We start from the raw sequence: 20,045 nt of genomic DNA on the forward strand, positions 1-20,045 counted from the left end.
TAAGACTCACAATAGATGACCTAGTTCCCCCAGGTGGTCGACTCGAAGATGGAGCTGAGGAGGAGAGGCCTGCAGCATCCAGAAGGCTGAGACAATGACATGAACACAGTCAGACAGAAGAACTGAGGGGGAGGAGGGGAAATCACATTAAGGTTGTCAGACAGCACACAGCGGAGTTTGCGCGCGTGTGTGAGAGAGAGGGATGGAGAGAGGATGAGAGATGAGGAGAGAGAGAGGATGAGATACGAGGAGAGAGAGAGAGAGAGATGAGCATAATTTAGTCGTTTGGTGATCTTAGCATGCCTGTCAGTCTCTATTTTGTTCCCGGCATTGCTGAGGTTGACAGCTCAGTGTTATGACACACACTCGAGCGCGTGCGCAAAGACTGAGGGGAAAGCAAATAAAGTGAGAGAAGCCAGCAGGTGGATGTAGAGGAAGGGAGAGGTGGAGAAGCAGCAGGGGGAGGATCGAGGTAGGCAGAGGTGGAGAAGCAGCAGGTGGATGTAGAGGAAGGGAAATGTAGCAGCGGGGAGGGAGATAAGAACAGGATAAAACTTCTCTCTGCTGTGGGTGATCGGCAACAGGAGGTGGAAAACAAGACAGACAGAGAGAGAGAGAAGACAGAGAGTAACAAGAGACAGGGGCACAGGAAGAGGGGCGTGACACATATAGAGATAGCTGCAGGGAGAGAGAGAAGACAGAGAGAGAGAGAGAGAGAGAGAGAGAGAGAGAGAGAGAGGGGGGGGGGGAGGTGAAAGGCGAGGGAGCGTGGCAGTTCACAGGGAGGGATGGAGGGGTGGCGATAGAGGAGAAGAAAGAAAGCCACCCTGCAGGAGAGCAGAGGACTGCAGTTCCTGTCCATGCTGGGATTCAGGGGAACACCATTGACATTCATAGGATACAACACTGGAGCAAAAAGAATGTAAATCAGAGAGCCAGGCTGGAGAGAGACAAGGAGATTACACCCTGACACACACAACAGCCAGTAAACAGTCACATATGGCTTTTCTCTGATATGGGCAAAAAGTGTGTGTGTGTGTGTGTGTGTGTGTGGATTTGTGAGGAACACTCAACCCAGCACAGTAGTTGCTCACACAAGACATTCATGGCAGTGTCTTTATGTTGCTGTGTCGAAAAAAAAATGCCTCGAAACAATGTCCTGCCTTCCTGTCAGAAACAGCTGCTAAACACAGCTATGTGGGGGTGTGTGTGTCTCACAATAAAGGCTCATTTAAGCAGCAATTCCCTTAGTTTAACACATTGTGCATAGCACCTCAAATGATGCCGTCAAGTCATCAGGGAGAACCACAAACACATTGTCAACATCATCGTCCTCCTCACCACCAAGATCACGCTAATCAAAATCCTTCATCATCATCATCATCGTTGTCGTCCTCATTAGAATCTCCACAATGCCATCCTGGTGCTGATATGCCAGCTAATCCTCGCCAATAGCGTTCACTACCCTGGTCATGAATTATGCATCAGACTCTGTCACTTTGAGCTATGCAATTACAGCCCTGATAAGACAGACAGGCCTGTATGTGTGACATATGCTGGGCCTCCATCAGACGGAGTTCTCCAGGTGGTCTCCTTATTCTGCCGTGGGTGACCCGCTCCTTTCAAACACACAGACTACCAGAGGTCACTTATCTAGAAATAGACTCCCTACTAGAGTGTTTTTCAGAATGGGCGTGTGGTTGCAGATGTGTGTATGAGAGAGAGAGATAGAGATAGAGAGGAGACAGAAAGAGAGAGAGAGAGAGAGAGAGAGAGAGAGAGAGAGAGAGAGAGAGAGAATGTGTCATTGTGTGTCTGTGTGCGTTAGAGTGTGTGTGAGTGCGTGTGTGAGTGGAGGTTTTAGAGGAAGGTCACTGCTGTATCTATGATCTACCACTGAGGTGTGGGCGAGAGAGGACAGAAGAGGAGAAGTGAGAATTGACAGCTTGGAGTGTGATCAGAATAATTCCCACTTCGAATCAAACTGGAGCGCCACACTCCATGCTTTCCCATACCTCCCTCTCCCTCTCCCTCTCCCTCTCTCTCTCTCTGCTTCTTTCTAACCCAATTTCTCGTTTCCTCCCTCCTTCCACCATAACCCCACCTCCCACTTTTCTTGAATCCATAGCCATGCAGCATGCCACTGTGTTCAACATTTCGAGCACATCCCCTCCTCTCCTTTGAAGCCCTCCCGTCCTCCTCCTCTCTTTCATGCCTGCTTCCCCCAGGTCAGCAGCACACGGCTCTGCAGCTCAGGTGCTTCCTCAATCCAATATCTGCTTTTTAATTAGCCGCTGGTATTCAGATCTCCAGCAGGCCTGTCAGGCAACACGGAAAACACAGGAGGAATCAAGGACGGCTGAGCTTTGAAGATGGAGGCCATGAAGCCATTTAGACTGGTGCTGGCAGACGTCTCACACACACGCGCACGCGCGCGCACACACACACACACACACACACACACACACGTGACAGGCCTGCTCCTCATACTCTCTGACAAGGCTGTCACATCCGTCTGGTTGTGTCTGAAAATGGTGCTTCTGCACGACAAATGCAGCCCCTTGTCTGTGTATGTTTGAGTAACATAGAGAGAGACAGAGAGACATAGAGAGACAGAGACAGAGAGAGACAAAGAGTGAAATAGAGAGAGACAGAGAGAGACAGAGACAGAGAGTGAAATAGAGAGAGACAGAGAGAGACAGAGACAGAGAGTGAAATAGAGAGAGACAGAGAGAGACAGAGACAGAGAGTGAAATAGAGAGAGACACAGAGAGAGAGAAAGAGATAGACAGAAAAATAAATAGAGAGACACAGAGAGTGAAATAGAGGGAGAAAGATAGAGGGAGATAGGGAGAGAAGGAGATAGGGAGAGAGGGACAGAGAGATCTCCAGGTCTTTCCCCATTCTATGAAGGAGTCAAAAACTGTCCAAAATCAACCAAGCCATTGCCAGAGTTCCAAATGTAAATGCTAAATGTTAACTATAATCATTGTTAACTAGGAAAGACAGCCCCTCTAACAGACCTGTGCATCACTGCCTGCCATAACCTGAGAGACATCTACTACACAATACTCCCACAGCACCACTGTCACAATACCACAGTAACAGTGTTGAAGAAGTCGAATGCTTACGATCTGCACTTTCATGATCAATAAAAAAACAGATGCATAACCTTGTACTACTTGGGGACCAAAATACCAGCTCCTGTCACATATGATGACTTTGCCGTTCGTGTTTCTATCTGTCATGTGATCATGACGGCTCCTCTCTTCCTTCAGTCATAAGTGTATTGAATTAAGTCCATTTGAAATAGCAACATCTCTATCCCTCCACCTTCTACATGAAAGAGCTTCAATGGAATTCAGAAGCAGGAACAGGCTTTATCTCCGGCAGGTTTCTTCGGGAACCTTCCCAGAATCCTTAGCTGCACCAGGCATAAAACTGACCTTAGGATTCCATCCTCACAGCCCGGCAACAGCTTGAAGTGGCATTTTCATGGTGGCAAGGAGGAAACAGATTAAATAAATGAAAAGTTCTTGTTTGCTAAGATAAGCCGGAGATTGGAGCACAAGAGGCCCTCAAAAGATAAGGACTGACACACACACACACACAAAATAACATCTAGGTCATTTCTCCTGCCATTGCCAGGGATTCATGCATAATTGCCCTTTTGGGATAGCACTATTTGTACTCTGAATATTTGATGGTTCCTGATAAAAGATTGAACTCAACATTGAGTTTATGGCTATGGCTATACATGTGTTTGTGTGTGTGGGCAAGTGGGAGAATGTGTTTGTGTGTATAAATCTAAAAAACTCAACTCAAAACTGATGCAGCATGGATAGCCCTACTCTCGTACAACAGTAATCACAAACCAGAGTAAGCACAATCCCAAATGGAACATTCCCTTATCCAGCCAGGGCGATGCAGACTGCTTCCTCCTGTGTCGTGTGGAGTTGAATCTAGACGGTTTTCTATAAATAGAAGCTCTGCGGCAGCAAGCTTTCGCAAGGACGACGGAGTGCATCTTTAAGATTACACCACTGGGATTTAGTCCCAACGTGGGCTAAATCCTAATCCAGCACACAGCTGAACAATGAGTGAAGCTGAGATTTCATAACGAGATAAGATGCAGGGAAAGTTTTTTCGCTAGGGGGGGTGGGAGAGAGAGATGGATTGGAGCAGAGCAGGGGGGAAATGGCACTGCCAAATGAACACAAGCAGCAGTATTCAGAACCCTTTGAAGACCTTAACTTCTAGTACTGGTCAAGGGCATTGAAGGAGACAAGACATGAAAGACATGTGAAAGACACACACACACACACACACACAGAAGCCTTACCGAAATCAACAAAAGTGGACTGTCCGACCACATGGGCGTTGTTGGGAGAAGCTCCTGACAGCGTTCTGGTGAAGTTCCCATCCTGGGGAGGAAGGAGGAACATGTTAAACCACACACACACACACACACACACACACACACACACACACACACACACACACACACACACACACACACACACACACACACACACACACACACACACACACACACACACACACACACACACACACACACACACACACACACACACACACACACTGGTCATATGTTATCCTCCTGGCTATTTAAACCCTTTGTGCCGTCATTAACCCTGAACCTGTGGGAGGAATGGCGGCAATAGATCAATATGTTCCAGAGTCATCCATTCACTGGTTTCACAAGGTCAGCGCTGAGATGTGCTGTAACACTGACCGACTGGCTGGTTCCTGGAGAAGGTGAGGCGATAGGAGACTGCAAGTCTGAGCTGGAGCCACGGCTTATTTACACATAATTACACATGACTTATGAATACCGTCTAGTCTTCTCAGTGATAACATCTAAATACGGCATCTTGGCTGAATGAGCAGTAGGTGAGGAGAGAGAGAGAGAGAGAGAGAGAGAGAGAGAGAGAGAGAGAGAGAGAGAGAGAGAGAGAGAGAGAGAGAGAGAGAGAGAGAAGGAGGGAGGGAGGGAGGGAGGGAGGGAGGGAGGGAGGGAGGGAGGGAGGGAGGGAGGGAAAAAAGAGAGAGAGAATGAGGATTTAGTATGTGTCAAAGGTTCCTTTCTGCCAGGGCAAAAAATGTGATTGGAAACCATCAGAGATAAGGCCTTTAAAATTGAGAGGGACAGAGAGAGAAAGAGTGAAGAGACAGACAGAGAAACACCGAGAGAAACTCAGAGAGAAACAAAGAGAGAGAGGGGGAGAGAGAGAGAGAGAGAGAGAGAGAGAGAGAGAGAGAGAGAGAGAGAGAGAGAGAGAGAGAGAGAGAGAGAGAGAGAAAGACCACTCTTCTTTTACTCCTTATTATCATGATTATGTAGTTTTTTACAAATGTATTCCATGCCGATAAAGTGCAGAGAAAAGAGTATGATGACAAACAGAGAAACCTGCCTTTTACTGTCCCTCCACACTCATGCTTATTTATTTGGCTGCAAGTCAGACAAAAGGTAAAGGGGGTGGTGACTAACACAGATAGATAGATGGATATATAGAGAGAAAGGGATGGGGGGAGAGAGAGAGAGAGAGAGAGAGAGAGAGAGAGAGAGAGAGAGAGAGAGAGAGAGAGAGAGAGAGAGAGAGAGAGGGCGTCTCTCCTGCCAGCATTGTCAACGTGCTCTTTCTGATTTGAAAGTGGGACATTCATCATAAACTCTCTCGCACTCCCACTGTCTCCCTCCCTACCGCCCACCCTCACAAGCACTGAGATGTTATCCTCAAATCACCTTGCAGGCCCAACCCGGGCCAGTGGGGTGAGACTGCATGGCTCTGGACTCACTAGTGTCCTGGCTGAGGGACCACAGTAGTGTCCTGGCTGAGGGACCACAGTAGTGTCCTGGCTGAGGGACCACAGTAGTGTCCTGGCTGAGGGACCACAGTAGTGTCCTGGCAGAGGGACCACAGTAGTGTCCTGGCAGAGGGACCACAGTAGTGTCCTGGCTGAGGGACCACAGTAGTGTCCTGGCTGAGGGACCACAGTAGTGTCCTGGCTGAGGGACCACAGTAGTGTCCTGGCTGAGGGACCACAGTAGTGTCCTGGCTGAGGGACCACAGTAGTGTCCTGGCTGAGGGACCACAGTAGTGTCCTGGCTGAGGGACCACAGTAGTGTCCTGGCTGAGGGACCACAGTAGTGTCCTGGCTGAGGGACCACAGTAGTGTCCTGGCAGAGGGACCACAGTAGTGTCCTGGCTGAGGGACCACAGTAGTGTCCTGGCTGAGGGACCACAGTAGTGTCCTGGCTGAGGGACCACAGTAGTGTCCTGGCTGAGGGACCACAGTAGTGTCCTGGCTGAGGGACCACAGTAGTGTCCTGGCTGAGGGACCACAGTAGTGTCCTGGCTGAGGGACCACAGTAGTGCTGGCTGGGTGCTCTGGCTAGATCACGTGTAGCTACAGTGACGTGAAAGGACTGGAGCACAACCATGCACACACACAAACACAAACACTCACTCACACACACACAACCGCGTAAGCAATGCATGACTCTCCATGCTTACTTCTAGTTAATTTCTCAATGTAAGCCTTAATCAGAGAACAAAACAGAACACTTAATCAGAAGATTATATGGAGATGCTCTGATTAGTGAATAATGTGTGCGTGTGTGTGGTACTGTCCATGTCTATGTGAGACAGCTGATTATGAAGTAGGGCTGAAGGTGGCCATACACAAAAGCATGTGGAAGGCTGATTGACCATTTGTGATTTAAACAACAGTGCTGACTAATGGTTTTAACCAAGAGGGAAAGAGAGAGAGAGAGAGAGAGAGAGAGAGAGAGAGAGAGAGAGAGAGAGAGAGAGAGAGAGAGAGAGAGAGAGAGAGAGAGAGAGAGAGAGAGAGAGAGAGAGAGAGAGAGAGAGAGAGAGAGAGAGAGAGAGAGAGAGAGACACAGAGAGAGAGAAAGAGAGTTAAAGAGTTAAAGAGTTAAAGAGACAAAGCGGGAGACAGAAATAGAGAGACAAAAGAGAGAGAGAGATCTTACGATAGAACTTAGGGTCAGAGTGTTAACCCTGTGCAGTGAGTAGGAAATGTGATCTAAAACTCAGTCATGGACTAGTGCTGCTTTGATGATTAAGTGTGAAGCCTGGCCAGATTCTATCTGTTGTGTTTCCCTCTCTGGCGCACTGTGATTGAGACGCAGTTGACTGATGTGTTAAGATATACAGCACAGCAAGACCTGATTGCACAAACGAGAGAGAGAGAGAGATGGTGAAAGAAAGAGAAGGGATGGATTTAAGAGAGAGGGAAGTGGGGGGGGGGGGGGGGGGGGGGGAACGCGATGTTGAAGGGACGCTATCACGCGTCGGGCTAATGTGTTTCTCCTGGCTGTTTGGTTAGCTCAGAGAACAGCCCCCTGGCCTCAACGCTTCAACAGCCTGATCCCATCTCCCCTGGAGGGACAGAGCCAGCGCGGGGCTGGGCCGCGTCCTAGCCAATGGAAGCCCTCCTCACCGGGCTCTCCCCCCCACGGTAAACAGAGCCAGCCCCTGGTGTAATCAGAGAGCAGGGACAGAGGGGATATCGAGGGAGACTTAGAAGGAGAGCAGAGAGAAAGTAATTAAAATCAAGTGTTGAAATGGGGCGCGGGCGCTGGCCTGTGACCGGCGGAGCGGAGGCCGCTAAACGAAAGAGCGCACGGTGACGCGGCTCGGCGGGGATTACCGGGGGTCTGACACTGGAAGGAACCAGGAAATGAGTCCCCTGTGCGTGCGTGCGTTTGTGTGTTTGTGTCACGCTGGGTTGGGTGGAATTGTGCCTTGTGCTGCGTTGGATGGGGCTGCGTATTTGCATTTGAAATGCGTGTGTGTATGCCTCATCTTGAACCCAGTCCCATTGCTATTCTACCAACAGTGGTGATACCAAGATCCTTGAAAGATAGAGCAGGAGGTCAAAGGGTAGAATTAGAAAGGATTACTCCTGATTACCTCGCCAATCATAGCTTCTCCCACTGTGAGTGCACAGTGTGTGTGTCTGTCTGGACGGTACCACAAAGGTCCTGGCCTTTACAGCAATGTCTTGGTGACCTTTACCAAGATCCATCTACAGCACAGCCCTGTGTGCCATCACATTACTTTCTCTCTTTCATCCATGTCTACCCTTCCAACCTTTAGCCCCTCATTTCATCATTTCTGCCAGTCCTCTACCTACTCTATCCTTCATTTTGACACACTCCTCCCCTCTCTCCATCTCTCCCTTCAAGTATTTGTGGAGTAGTCGGGGTTCGTGTTCAGGGCCTCCTCAATGATCTCCAGAATGGTGTGTGTGTGTGTGAGAGTGTGTCTAAATGTGAGCTAACTGCAGCAACAACAGCAGGGGGTCGCGCTACACACCAGAGGCCAGTAGTGTCTTTGTACTGCCAGAGAAGACACACACACACACTATTAGACACACACACACACACACACACACACACTATTAGACACACACACACACACTATTAGACACACACACACACACACACTATTAGACACACACACACACACACACACACACTATTAGACAACGACCTGCTGAGATACACACAATCACAAGAACGGATCGGAAACTCACCTTGTTAATCCACGTCTCGAAACCTAGAACACTGTCGTCCTTGGTTGTGAGGAATAAATCTGAAACAAAATAATTAAAGAATTATTAGTTGTTGTTCTTTCGACCTTTTCATCCTTGTTTTGAAGTGTTTCATTCTTTCCTTGTGTGAATATTTTCTATTTTCTTTTTTGGGTGTGCTCTTAAACAACGGCTCCTTGCTTCTTGACTGCACATTAAACTGCATGACTCCGCATTTCCAACACCAAGCTTCTGTCTCAGCTGCACAACGGCTAATTGTACATTAAATAATGGCATCGATTAGATCCCTGTTCACCCTGCTCGCTTTACAAACCTTGGCAAAGGCATCTTTCCAGCATACACGCACGCACACACAATCATGCGACATGCACTTAGTAAATGTGTTTGCGTTATCCATCAGGGCCCAAGGCAAACCGTCCGTCTTTAAACACTCTGCTGTTGGTCACGATCAAAGACGGCATGATCATTCTAATGGTGGCTGGGCCTCCACTTCCAGTGAGCTGTTAAAATGATTTGTGGAGTAGAACGCTGTCATCTTTTCTCTAGTCAATACCCTCGCCTCTATTGCACCTGCCGAGCGCCCTTCATATCAGCCCTCGGAATCCAATATCTGACAGGGATAATTCAACCTGCGGGTCTGAGGATTGGAGTGGGACGGCTGGGTGCAGGGGAGGCAGGCCGCGCCGAATATTGACCTGCTGTGGACAAAAGGAAAGAGGGAGAAGAGGGAGAGGGGAAGAGAGGAGAGGGGGGAAGCACCAGCAAGAGCGGCAGTAGGAAAGGGGAGGTGGATGTCGAAGTCGAGGAAAGGCCAAGAACGGAGGAGGAGAGGGGGAAGAACCGGGAGGAGAGGAGGCAAGGAAAGGAGAGGCGGAGAGGAAAGGGAGAAAGGAGGGAGGGCCGAGATACCGCAGTGAATGCAAAGTGTTTACAGGAAGCCTCAGTGACATGGAAAGCTTCCGCCTAATCAAGGCTGGAGTCTGGCTGAGCTTGCTGATAGGCCGATTAATCAGCCTGTTTACAGCTCATCAACACCACTGGGTGCCCCGCTTTGCTCTTGACTGACAGGACACTTACCGCAGCGCCGCGGTGAGCCCATCGACATGCCTCCACCCTCCACGTTGGGCTGTTTCATCAGAGCGGGTGTACAGTGGGTGAGCTGAGCGCCCGACACACATCGTGGAGGACTGTGCTAACGCCCGAGGAGGGACAGCAGGGACAGGAGGAGGCCGGGCTCCCACGTTAAGGGCTCACTGATTTCTTCCTTTGTTCTTCACATCAACGTGACCCGAGGTGTAAACTCGGGGGCCCCTCACCATCAGCCCGGTGGACGGTGCGGAGTGACTCGTGCCTCTGAACAGGGATGTATTATTCAGGTGCGGGTGATGGGGGGGGGGGGGGGCTTTTAGTCTCTAAGTGAGATGTCATGTCACGGGGGTAATTACGAGTTCGCAAACCTTCCGATTGCGGAGCGATCTCGGAAGCTCATTAGAGCGATGCCTCAATAATTCAGCGAGTCAAAAAGTTGCACTTTTAATTGATCCGACCTCGGCGTCGGCGTCACGCCTGGCGGAGGGCGAGGAGGAAGCACATCTTCAAACAAAGCTCCTCTCTAACGTCTTCATTGCAAAAGTGGAAGTCTTTAATCGGCTGATTATTCTCTGCCTCCCCCCCCCCGCCTCCTCTCTCTCTCTCTCTCTCTCTCTCGACCGGATTATCCACGCTTGTGTTCCGAACTTCTCGTCCTATGAAGAGAGGGATCACGAGCGAGCAGGCCGGGGGCGAGGAAGAGTCGGTTGGAGGAGCTGGAAGCTGGAAACATGCTGACCCCAGTCTCACATCTCTCCTGAAAAACATGCTGACCCGACATGTCTGGTGGGAGAGAGGCTGTGCATAGTTCATCCCTATCAAACCCTCCCATCTACTCACAACCAATCACACCTCCCCTTTGACTCACTAACCCTGCCTCATGTCATAACTCATCAGGATGATGACTTAGAACATATTGACATATGAATAGACAGACCAACATATTGACAGATGGCTCACTTGACCGGCTCACTTGACCGACCCACAAGCTGTGCGACGAATGGGACAGTCTGCCTGAAAGAACCCCCTTCTTGATCACTGCCATGTTCACTTCATGCTCTGATTCCAGAAAGGCGTGCGCATGCAGATCAATCCAGCATCTCGCATGTCTTGGCTTTCCTCACCGCCAGGAGGAATTCTCCCAGGATGCATTGCTGCCAACGCCTCTGTGCTCCTCGATCTGTGTGAACCGCTGCGTTTGCTGTTGGTGTGTCGGTTGTCATGGGCTGTCTGGCAAGTCGCCATTCATTATGGCATGAATATTTCAAAGAAACTCCCGGATTAAAATATTAACAAGCACATTAAGATTAAAGCTCTGCCTTTGGGGCCAAAAAAATGCCAGAAAACATCAAGCCAATGTTGGGAATTCAGGATGTTCATGACAAGACGAAGGACTGTTAAGGGAATGTTAAGCCCCTTTCCACAACCCGTACATCGCAAGCTAACAATCACCTACTTCCAGCCAGTATCTACGCCTAGAGATATGTTGCGGTGCCATAATGTCACCTTTATAGCAAAACCCATTATTGTGATGTTACCCAACAAACAATAGTGCTCCACGACTTAGAACCATGTGTCAAAATCGGTCGTAGCCAGCTCTCAGTGTCATCCCCAGATGTAGTGACATCACACGAGCACGTCTGTGCAGTATGGAGGAAGGGCCAAGAGGATGAGCAGTCTACCAGGTGACATCTCGCACGACACGGTTTACCCTGGTCTCACACACACACACACACATAACACACAAACACAAATACACACACACACACGCCTTGCCACCTGGTCACTTTAACTCCTGAATACCTGGTAACTGAAAAATTGTGGTAGATATATTAGGCCAGGCATTATTATTGAAGATGGAATCATTATTGGCCATCCTAAGGCCTGGTCACCTCAAAACATGAACGCCTCACCACCTGAACAAGTGTTGAAAGCAAGTGAGTGAGGGACTAGACCTGGGGACCAGGATAGAGAACAGGAGGGGGAGAGAAGAGAGGGAGGATGATAGCAATGGGAGAGAAGAGGGACGAGCGATGGAAGGAAGAAAAGGAGAAGATAAAGAGGGAGACAGGCCAGAGCTTATGTATTATCCATAACCTCTAAACCCGATTTGTTGGGGAATTGGAACGAATCTAAGGCCCCTCACTGTTTCATTATATTACTTAAAATCTAGAGTGCCCCACCCCTCCTTCTCCCTTTCTGCACCAACCTCCAAGACACTCTCTCATCCTTACACGCCACTCTCCCTTTCTCTGTATTTATTTCTCTATCAGTTGCCAACCCTCCCTCCCTCCCTCCCTCCCTCCCTCCCTCCCTCCCTCCCTCCCTCCCTCCCTCCCTCCCTCCCTCCCTCCCTCCCTCCCTCCCTCCCTCCCTCCCTCCCTCCCTCCCTCCCTCCCTCCCTCCCTCCCTCCCTCCCTCCCTCCCTCCCTCACTCCCTCACTCCCTCCCTCCCTCCCTCCCTCCCTCCCTCTTCATTGTATTGGCAGAAACAGCTAACCTGAATCAAATATCATAGTAGGCTGTGTGTGTGTGTGTGTGTGTATACCAGTATATGTGTGTCAGAGAGATAGAGAGGGAGAGAGAGAGCGCTAGAGAGAGAAAGAGAGAGAAAGCGAGAATGATTTGTGTGTGTGTGTGAGAGAGAGATTACTATGGGATAAAGATCATTAATGCTCTAATGCCAATCAATCTAATACAGATTAGCTCGAGCACAGAAGTCACCCAGCTCTCAGATTGCCAGCGTTTGAGATAGGTCAGCACCGAAAGTTCCTCCACAACTCCATTTGGCCAAAGGCTCCCAATTTACAGTTACTGCAAGAACCATTAGATTTGTGTTCATGTCATAACAACGGCAACCAATGAACAATTTTTCATAAGCCAAAATGAAAACGGCGTTGACCAACGCAGACACACAATACACGCGTGCACACACACACACACAGGCAATTAAACGTGCCGTTTCATAAATGATGAATTATCCCTCATGGCCTTGCTAACAACGCTGATTAAGAAGCAGCAGTGACTCTCAGGGTCATGTACAGAGGAGTGGTAAGTGGTAGAGAGAGATAGGAGATGGATTGGAGAGAGGGATATGAGAGAGGGATGGTAGAGAGGGATGGGAGAGAGGGATGGGAGAGAGGGATGGGAGAGAGGGATGGGAGAGAGGGATGGGAGAGAGGGATGGGAAATCCAGGAGAAACCACGGGCTGGGGGATGACGAACGAGGGAGAGCAGAGGTGTTGATGTCTGTGTAATGACTGTCTCCACACCTCTCTCTCCCTCATTACCCCCCCCAACACACACAGTACCGCCCTGCCCTCACCGAGGTAGACCGTGATGCAGCTCTGCCCATGGAGAGGACTCCCGTGGTGACTGGCTGTCCGGTGTTTCCACGACCTCGCACGCACGCACCTTCTCCTCCCTCCTCTTCATACTAGCCCCGTCCCTCCCCTTTCTCCTCCTCCGGTGTTCACACGTTCTGCCCCTCGCGCCCCCACCCTCCTCTATCCTCTTCGCACCCCGACCCATCGCCACTCCAGACCCCGCTCCCTCCACCTCCACACATCCACTCCATCTCCTCTCCTCCCGGTAGGCACCAGAGTCCTCTCTCCTCCTCTCCTCCCTCTAAGGACCCCTGTGAAGCAGGGGTCGCTCATGGCCTCAGAGCAAGCAGAGGCAGCAGGACGCCCTGGCAGCACACCTGTCTGCAGGCTTCACCCTGCCACAGGCCGTCAGCTCCATTACAGAGGAGAGGAGACGGAGGGAGGGAGGGAGGGAGGGAGGGAGGGAGGGAGGGAGGGAGGGAGGGAGGGAGGGAGGGAGGGAGGGAGGGAGGGAGGGAGGGAGGGAGGGAGGGAGGGAGGGAGGGAGGGAGGGAGGGAGGGAGGGAGGGAGGGAGGGAGGGAGGGAGGGAGGGAGGGAAAGAGAGGGAGAGGGAGAGAAAGAGAGGGGGCAGGAAGGGAAAGACAGAGACTGGGAAATCTACAGAAATGTACATACACACACAGAGACACAGAGACAGAGATAATGAGAGGGACAGAAATAGAGAAACGAGGAGAAACAGAAATAGAGAGAGCGAGCGCGACAGGAAAGAAAGCCCGGCATTAATGCCCCAGAGCAGGTTATTTGTTAGGCTGTTACTCAGCAAACAAGCTGTGACTGCTCGTCTCCCCCGCACCCCTCTCCCCCCTCGCTCATCTCCTCTCCCGTCCAGTGGCTGTCTGGTCAGCTAACAGACCAAGAGGGACCAAGAAACCAGTGAGTGGAGAGAGAGCCCTCACCCCCCCCCCCCCCCTCCACACACACACACACAAACACACACACACACACACACACACAGCAGTACCCTAGAGACAGGCTCACGCATTAGCCATCATGGAGACTGATCGCATTGCTCTTTATGGAGGTTGGAGGTTACGAGCTCATGTGTGTGCTCATGAGTGTGTGTGTATGTGTGCGTGCACATGTGTATGTTTATGTGCGTGTGTGTCCACTTCCTGCGTGGTCTGGGCACACCACCCCCCCACGCGTGACTCATTGTGTCCTCATCTGGTTGTATCGATTCTCTTCTCCTGTCTTTAACCTCCCTTGCTCCGGCCCAGCTCTCTGCTCTGGCCTGGCACACAGACCAGCCTCTGACATTAGCAGGGAAATGTCACGGCAGCCATCAGTGAAATGGATACCCCAGCTAGCCAGCAGTGTGTGTGTGTGTGTGTGTGTGTGTGAGGCTGCAGCCCTGGCCCGACAGACTGACACAGGCTGCTGAATCCTTGGTTAGACACACACCAGCAGAGATGGTTCTGGAAACCTGGTTACACAGAACGCAAGATCTAATTTACAAAAGTAGGTGGTGGCTCAGTGTTGCAGAAAACAATAGCTGCTTCAGGTCATGCAAACGGGCGGTGATTTCAGCCCCACGAGAGCAACAGAAAGTGGGCCAACGATCATTTCTCCTGGGTGGTGAGAGGCAGAACCAAGTTCCTGATCCTCAATAGAGACAAATCAAATGCACCCTTCAGTCCTCCTAGATGATGGATGCGATGGAGTCTGAGGTTACCTCTGCTCTCATCAGGCCTCCAGCCCCTCCTCTCCTGACACCAGCCCCTGACCAGCACTACGGCCACATTCAAGGACACATCCCCCTTAACCGTATCCCAGCGCTCAGACGACCGAGACCTGTGAAAGGGGTGACCCCGACGGGTGGACCAAGCCCTGCCTGGCCAATCTGGGTGAAATGTAGCGCTGTCCAGCTACAATGAGTAGGCCTATCAGACCGTGAAACGAGCACACCACCCAAAGAGGACTTACAGCAGGGTAACATTGGCTTGGGGAGGAGCAATGGCATTGGTCAGGCCGATACGCGGCCACCAATGACTTGTTTGTATTTTGATTACATCATCTTTCCAGTCAGAGTTCTTGGTGGTGGCGATCTCCTTGAGGCTAATTATGTGGAATTATCATTTTGGTATCTTAGAATGCTACACATCTCCGGCAAGCTAGAGAAATATGTAACTGTGCAGAGTTAGTTGGAACAAAGCCAAATCGAAAGGACACGATCTAAGCGTCTTGCGTGAAGCAAAAACAAACAAAAAAAGATGCATCTATCTGGAAAATAGAGCGAGAGCAAGGAATTGAGGGCAAGAAGAGAGAGAAAACCACATAAATAAATCCTATAAGCCAATATAGGGCCTGCGCTCAGAGGCCTCGGCCCAAATAGTTTTGAAAGCAGCTCATTCACAAACATGACACAACAACAGCGCGGGAGAAATGGATAGACGTAATTCTAAGGGGAAATAATCTCCTAAAACCATTAAAGTAACAGCGTAGGTGCACCATGGGGGATTAGGACTAACCCTACACACAGGTCCCATCCCATTTCTCTGCTACTGTACCACCGTGTGTGTGTGTGTGTTGCAAACACAGCGCAACACTGCTAGATGGCTCACACAACTCCCGTAACAAGCTTAGGAAAGATCAGCTATAGAGTTGAGTAGAGTAGAGCTGGAGGTCTGTGTGTGTGTGTGTGTGTGTGTATGTTCGTGCGCATTGTGTGTTTGCGCATGCCATAAGATATGTGCAGTTTGTCTGTGCGCACATTGGCGTGTTCGTCATCTCGGGGTGCGGTGTGTGTTCCGCCATGTGTCAGCGGGGGTTGTGTACCCAGGAGTGTGACCGTGTGTATTTGTAAACCCATTACACGGCCCTAATCAAACTGGCTCTGTTCCAGTCACACACACACACACACACCCTGCTGCCACTCCAGAACCATACAAGTACAAATCTGGCTCGGCAATGCCACTTCCTGAAAGAAGCTGTTAAGTGTGTATCGAACTCGACATCTACAGACACGCGACACAGACCTAGCGCTCCAGATCATGAAAGGGCTCTCCACGTCTCTACGACAGCTGCTGGACACAGGCAGGTGTTAGGTGGGTTAGAGGGGTCTGTCGGGGGGGTGTTACGCTAACACTCTTCCCCTAAGCCCAGAGGGATGGAGCTAAGCTGTTCCACTGGCGCTGAGAGGAGCAAGTCTTGCGAGGGGAGGCAGCGGAACGAGAGGCCACAGCCATCATAACTATCAGACAGGAAATCTGCTGCTTGATTTATTCATGTATCCATTTATCTACAAAAACCCATGTTTACCAAAATAACTGCAGCTAAACGACATGTTTGATACCGTGCCAGGTTGTTCCTGCAGGCGTCGTGTTGAAAGGCTGCGTCTCCAAAGCCTGGTACCAGGAACATTGCGGCGCCTGGCGTTTAAGGTCGTTCTCAACTCGCAAATAAATAGCTACAGTGTAATGGAAAACTACATTTAGATATCTGGGTGTGTTTATTTCAGCCTCTCCACAGGGGGGTTATCCATTATCTATACAGAAGCAAGGTGCCACGTCCTACTTCGCACCACTTCATTGCAGGAGTAGTGGTGCAGAACTCATAGGAGAGACTGCCTTCTAGCATCAAGATGCTGACTGATATAGTGTCCTGCACAACAATCAGGACACCTAGTCATTCTATCTCTAGTCATTCTATCTCTAGTCATTCTATCTCTAGTCATTCTATCTCTAGTCATTCTATCTCTAGTCATTCTATCTCTAGTCATTCTATCTCTAGTCATTCTATCTCTGGTCATTCTATCTCTAGTCATTCTATCTCTAGTCATTCTATCTCTAGTCATTCTATCTCTAGTCATTCTATCTCTAGTCATTCTATCTCTAGTCATTCTATCTCTAGTCATTCTCTCTCCATGATCTGTCCAGTTATGTTGTATCCCCAGTTATACAGGATCATTCCGAGCTCAATCGCTGAATGGATCCCTGCTCTTACCTTGCTATGAGGCAAATCTGTTTCCCTTGCATTGCTCCCACAATCAACTTGTCATTCTCAACAGAGAAAGGGTGCTTAATTAGGTGCCGCGCGGAACATATTTGGAGGTCCCGTTGCTTAGCAACAGGCAGTGCAACATGTTTGTTGTCTTGGCATGTATTTTGTGCGTAATAAAATGAGAATTATTTGATCATTACCAGCTTTTCTATATTAAGATCTCTCATTGCAACAATTCTAACCGATGCATCGTCAAGAATTGGAAGTCTGATAGCGACCCAGAGCTTGACTAACTAAAACACATCAATGATTATTAAACTCCTGTGAGCCAGATGAAGGTAATTCCCATGCTAGGCCACCAGCCCTCTGCCCCTCTCATGGTACCAATGCTCCCCCTACCTCAGAAGAAGTCTTGCTGGTTGCTTATGGTTTATTTAGGTAGGCCAGGCGCTTCCATATCACCTGGAAAGTGAAATCAAGCTGAACTCAGAGGTAGGGAACTATTTCACGTTTGAATAGTCCATCACAGGTCTGGATATGGGTTCAGTCTGGATCAGCAGAACCTAGATCAGACTATGAATCTTGAAGCTTTACAGTAGCATATTCCTGCAGTTAAGAGTCTTGTTATCAAGTATTGCTCATCTCGAGAGGGAGTGAGAGATAGAGAAAGAGGTACAGAGAGAGAGAGAGAGAGAGAGAGAGAGTAGCAGCCACAGAGGCTTGTCTCCTGTATTTTGGTCTTACATTGGTCACCACACTGTCACTTGAAGTGGTGAGAGAGTTCACTTGGGTTTGGGCGGGAATGGTGTGGTTGAATTCAGCTGCTCACTGTTCTATGGCACTGACAAAGGGAGGGGTGAGCATGGGACTGAAGATTGGCTGTTGACCGTACTCACGCACTCCTGGTAACTTAGTACCAGTTTGTATTTTTACGTGTTTATGAAGTGGAAGAATGAATGGTGAAAAGCATATCCTTGAACTGAAGTATTTTGAAAAGGCACATTACCATGTCTTATCCTATGTCTAGTTCTTCACTGCTGTTTTGGACTGCTTCCTTATAGCAGCTATAGAGAGAGAGGAGAGAGAGGAGAGAGGACAGAGAAAAAAGAGAGAGAGAAAACAAGAAAGAAAGAGCGAGAGAGCACTGCTCGATGATCTACAGTACAAGGAGACCGTCTCCTGAAGGAGAGCCGCTATAGAGAGAGAGAGAGCCAGAGTGAGAGAGAAAGAGAGAGAGAGAGAGGGCGAAAGAGCGAGAGAGCACTGCTCGATAATGTACAGGACTAGGAGACAGTGTCCTGCTGGAGAGTCCAATCTCCAGCCTAAATGAGGCCTTGACACTGAGCAGGAAGCAATTTGAGCCCCAAGTCAGGAAAGGAGGCTGTGGGACCTTATGTTTACTGCTTTAAACACGAGGGCCAAATTGGAAGTCACGACATGAGCCCAACCTTGCTCTGATCATCCTTGAACCGGTGGCATTCTGGCTGATTAAATACCTCTGCTCTGACGCTGGGCTAGTGGGCAGTACTCTGAGCTAGAGAGGACTTCCATCAGAGGAACCTCTGCATGCTGGTACGGATGCCATGGAGCTCCAGTCATTCCGAGGCTGGTAAACATTCGACTGTTCTGAGGCGTGAGGTGAGGTCCGACCCGCTTTTATGCTGTGACATCTGGATTTTTATGCAAGCTCACAATGTCTGCCCTTGGAACTTGGTCTTTTCTTCCTCAAGCTCAGAGCCAGGCTTTAGTTTGCCATGCTAATGCGTTTCCTGAAAGACGCGGCCCCGCCTCTCCGAGGCCTGCCATCTTTTGAAAAGCAGGTGGCCGGATGAGACACTGAGCTCTGACTCACCAGAGGGCTGTTTCATGTGTGTGGAGCCTCATCTACACTCCTGCACTGCAGCTAGCAGCTAGAGACAGCTTTAATTGTAGAGCAGCATTTAGCCAGAGCTACTTTGCTTCCGTCTCAGTTCTTCATGCGCAGCAATTTTCCCCAACAGCTGCATACTTAGGCTTTCTAAATGTGGCATCAATTTTTTTTTCCTCCTTTTTTTTTTTACCTGTGCCAATCAGATTGGTGGAGGCACATATCCACGGCGACTGGGCGTCGTTCTCTCCCAGTTTGGGTTCAGAGAGTTGAGGCTGGGGTCATCCTGCTGTGATCCTGCCCAGAAATGTGTGCCTGGGAGTGTGTGTGTGCCTGTGTTTGTGTGTGTGTGTGTGTACTGTGTGTGTGTCAGAGAGAGTGAGTACAGGTGTTTCAGCCTCCAGCTCATGCCTCTGGTTTTGTGTAGATAAATGGACATGGTCTGAAATCCCCTCAGGATAGATAGACAGACACTCCAGGCCCATGGCATCTCCAGCCCCTCACACAAGATGAGAAGCAGAGATAGGCAGCTGGCCGTCCAGTCACTCATCCTGACTGACTGGACCCCGTTCTGCTACAGTATAAATTATGACAAGCGGACACCAACTATCCCTTAATCCAAACAAGAGAGAGAGAAAGAGAGTGAGAATGTGACAGAGAGAGAGATAGAGAGAGAGAGAGAGCGATAACATACATATTAATAAATATTCTCTGGTTGAATCACTGCATTACAGTAAGCAGAATACCTGAATCCAAAAAAACTACCAGCTGAGATACAATAACAAAATCCTGATCGTATTAAGATGGAAATGTGCAGAAAAGTAAGAGGACACTAAGTCTTAGTGGCAAGCATGTCAGTGAATAATAAGGGAGGCAGTACGACGAGAAGAAACCGATTAATTAATTCAGTGGTTAGGAAAATGGGAATTTCTCTCTCCCTTAGTCAACTTGAACATGTTTTGACTCTCAGTGTGAACTTTTCAGCACTACTGTTTGCAGCTAAGGAGTTGGTCTTTACACTGCAAAAAGGAGAAAAAATACATAAAATGACACACAGTATTCTAAAGAGGTTTATGTCAGAGGGTAGAGGATCCGCAGGACTGCACACTTCTTTTACCAGGATAAAGTTCAACAACAGACTCCCTCAGATTCCAAC

The 20,045-nt window shown here is 49.4% G+C and overlaps 1 protein-coding gene across 2 annotated transcripts in view; it reads right to left on the reverse strand.

Annotated features, from left to right (window-relative positions):
* The window catches only part of itfg1 (integrin alpha FG-GAP repeat containing 1), a 75,788-nt gene that overhangs the window by 53,735 nt on the left and 2,008 nt on the right, over positions 1-20,045 (reverse strand). For both annotated transcript variants that reach the window (XM_084681585.1, XM_084681586.1), the window contains exons 7-8: positions 8,590-8,648; positions 4,343-4,424 (exon numbers count right to left, since the gene is read on the reverse strand). In XM_084681585.1, the coding sequence (XP_084537711.1) occupies positions 4,343-4,424; positions 8,590-8,648 (141 nt within the window). The remainder of the gene's footprint in view (positions 1-4,342; positions 4,425-8,589; positions 8,649-20,045) is intronic.

This window comes from Hypomesus nipponensis, chromosome 19 (assembly GCF_054491055.1).
Source record: "Hypomesus nipponensis isolate SF chromosome 19, ASM5449105v1, whole genome shotgun sequence".
Lineage (NCBI taxonomy): Eukaryota > Metazoa > Chordata > Actinopteri > Osmeriformes > Osmeridae > Hypomesus > Hypomesus nipponensis.